Source organism: Austrofundulus limnaeus, unplaced genomic scaffold (genome assembly GCF_001266775.1).
Source record: "Austrofundulus limnaeus strain Quisiro unplaced genomic scaffold, Austrofundulus_limnaeus-1.0 Scaffold36, whole genome shotgun sequence".
In the NCBI taxonomy this organism is placed as follows: domain Eukaryota; kingdom Metazoa; phylum Chordata; class Actinopteri; order Cyprinodontiformes; family Rivulidae; genus Austrofundulus; species Austrofundulus limnaeus.
The window spans coordinates 189327-191400 of record NW_013952438.1 but is presented as its reverse complement, the minus strand read 5'-3'; the positions used below and the strand labels follow the sequence as shown (position 1 = coordinate 191400).

Genomic DNA, 2074 nt, shown 5'->3' with positions numbered 1-2074 from the left:
TCTATCTATCTATCTATCTATCTATCTATCTATCTATCTATCTATCTATCTATCTATCTATCTATCTATCTATCTATCTATCTATCTATCTAACATTAGAAAGCCTGTTCATTTCCATGTTAAATGGTGCCACATTTGTAAGGATCATGCATTGAGCAGAAGTGAGTATGTGAGCTGCGCACATGAAAAATTTACCCAATCTTCTCTGCCAAACACCTTATTTTGTTGTTGCTATTGGCATTTGTCTTGAGCTGCTATACCTGCAAGTTCTTCCAGTCAGGTGCCAAGTATAAGATTTATTTTCCATTGTTACAATAAAGAAATAATCTATAGATTATTTCTCTTTATTTCTTTTTTTTTTCTTTTTATTTGCGTTTGGTATACCAAACACAAATGTCCTTACTTTTTGTGCCAAGTGTTTTCATCCAGTTTTGTGACTTTTAATGAGCACCTTTTATATGGGTGATTTGCATAAAATGCTCTGCTCCCAAAATATCACACAGCAGCTTTTCTTATGTTGGGAAAAGATAAGAAAATGATTAAAACGCCACCCATGTGATCTGCTTGTGTTGACCTTTCCCTATGTGTGATGGATGCTGGAGGAGGGAATAACGTGAGAACATGAGGAGGGTTTCGGGGGGGGCACATTTCGATTATGTAAATAAGGAGCGGGAGCATGTGGCAGTGAAACCGCAGTGCCACGCGGAGTGAGAGACGAGGCACGCGCCGTGCGCGGCACACAAAGCCGGGGCCGTCGGTAGATGGCGGTAACCCAAGAAAGCCTGATCCAGCGGGCTCCCGTGCACTCCGGCTCAGTTTGCAGCACTCGCGTTGGAGACACAGAGGAGCAGAACAGTTTGAAGGACATCAAGAAGAAAGAGCAGGGCTCGCGCCGGGTCCTCTCCAGCTGAAGGCGCAGCCCTCGCGAGCAGGCGGCGGACCCGCTTCACCACACACACACACACCCACACCCGCACGCACAGAAACCCGAACACCATGGAAGACAAATCCAACTCGTTTTCCAGCAATAAGGAGGAGAAGGCGGACGGGAATAATGTGTTTCAAAGGCAAGACTCGATACAGAAGAACAGCACGGGGAGCCAGAACACGAAGGACCACGGCAACTCCGTGGGCTTCAAGGGGGAGCGGGAAGAGGCCATGGTCGGCTTTGATGATTTGGACGGGGCGTCCAGGCAGTATGGTTTCATGCAGAGGCAGTTTGGGGCGATGATGCAGCCCGGAGTCAATAAGTTCTCCTTGCGTATGTTCGGCAGTCAGAAAGCCGTGGAGAAGGAGCAGGAACGGGTCCAGACGGCCGGGTACTGGATTATTCACCCGTATAGCGATTTTAGGTAAGGACTGGAAGAAACACCTGCTTAACCCTTCCCTCCCCCACTTTTCAAACCCGTCACCAGAGGGTCTGTATAAGCAATAGCTGACACTTCCTCACACACGCACACACAGAGCCTGCCCCTGAGCGCATTCAGTGATCCACCGCTTCTTCATTTATCCGGCTTCAGCTGGCCGAACCGCTTCCTCTGGTCAAACACTAGTGTCTCATTGCGGCATTTAAAAATAATACTAATAAAAAAAAATCATCAGCAAGATGCTAAGAGAGAAATGACACGTTAAAGGATGAAGGATGCGTGTGGGGGGAGTGGCGGTGGTGGTACAGGGGAGAGCGATGATGTCCTTGGAAGGCAGAATGGTGAATGTCATCACAAAACAGCGCGCAGGTCCGTGTCGGTCTTTGCGACATATTGTTCCATGGGCACAACGTGACAATGCCACTGCACCACCACCACGGTTGTAAACATTTCATTGTAGGTGGCGGTAGCCTATAGGATGAAGGGCCTGCGTGCAAAAAGAAAAAAAAAAGAAATGTACAGAATGCGGTAAAATTATGCAGGAAGGGGGGGGGGGGTGCAAATCATATCTGAATCAAATCAAATACTTGTTATAATTTTTCTCTTAATGTGTGACAGATAATTTTTAAATTCAGGGAATGTGATGGAATGCCATACTTCATTCTTCTGGCAATCAGTAAGGAGTATCATGCATATATATATATATA

At 46.4% G+C, this 2074-nt stretch overlaps 1 protein-coding gene across 1 annotated transcript in view; it reads left to right on the top strand.

Annotated features, from left to right (window-relative positions):
• Positions 1-684: 684 nt before the first annotated feature.
• hcn1 (hyperpolarization activated cyclic nucleotide-gated potassium channel 1) overlaps positions 685-2074 on the top strand; it is a gene marked incomplete at its 3' end in the record, with an annotated part of 81588 nt that continues 80198 nt past the window's right edge. Inside the window, 1 exon segment of the mRNA XM_014006451.1 lies at positions 685-1352. Coding sequence (XP_013861905.1) covers positions 997-1352 — 356 coding nt within the window.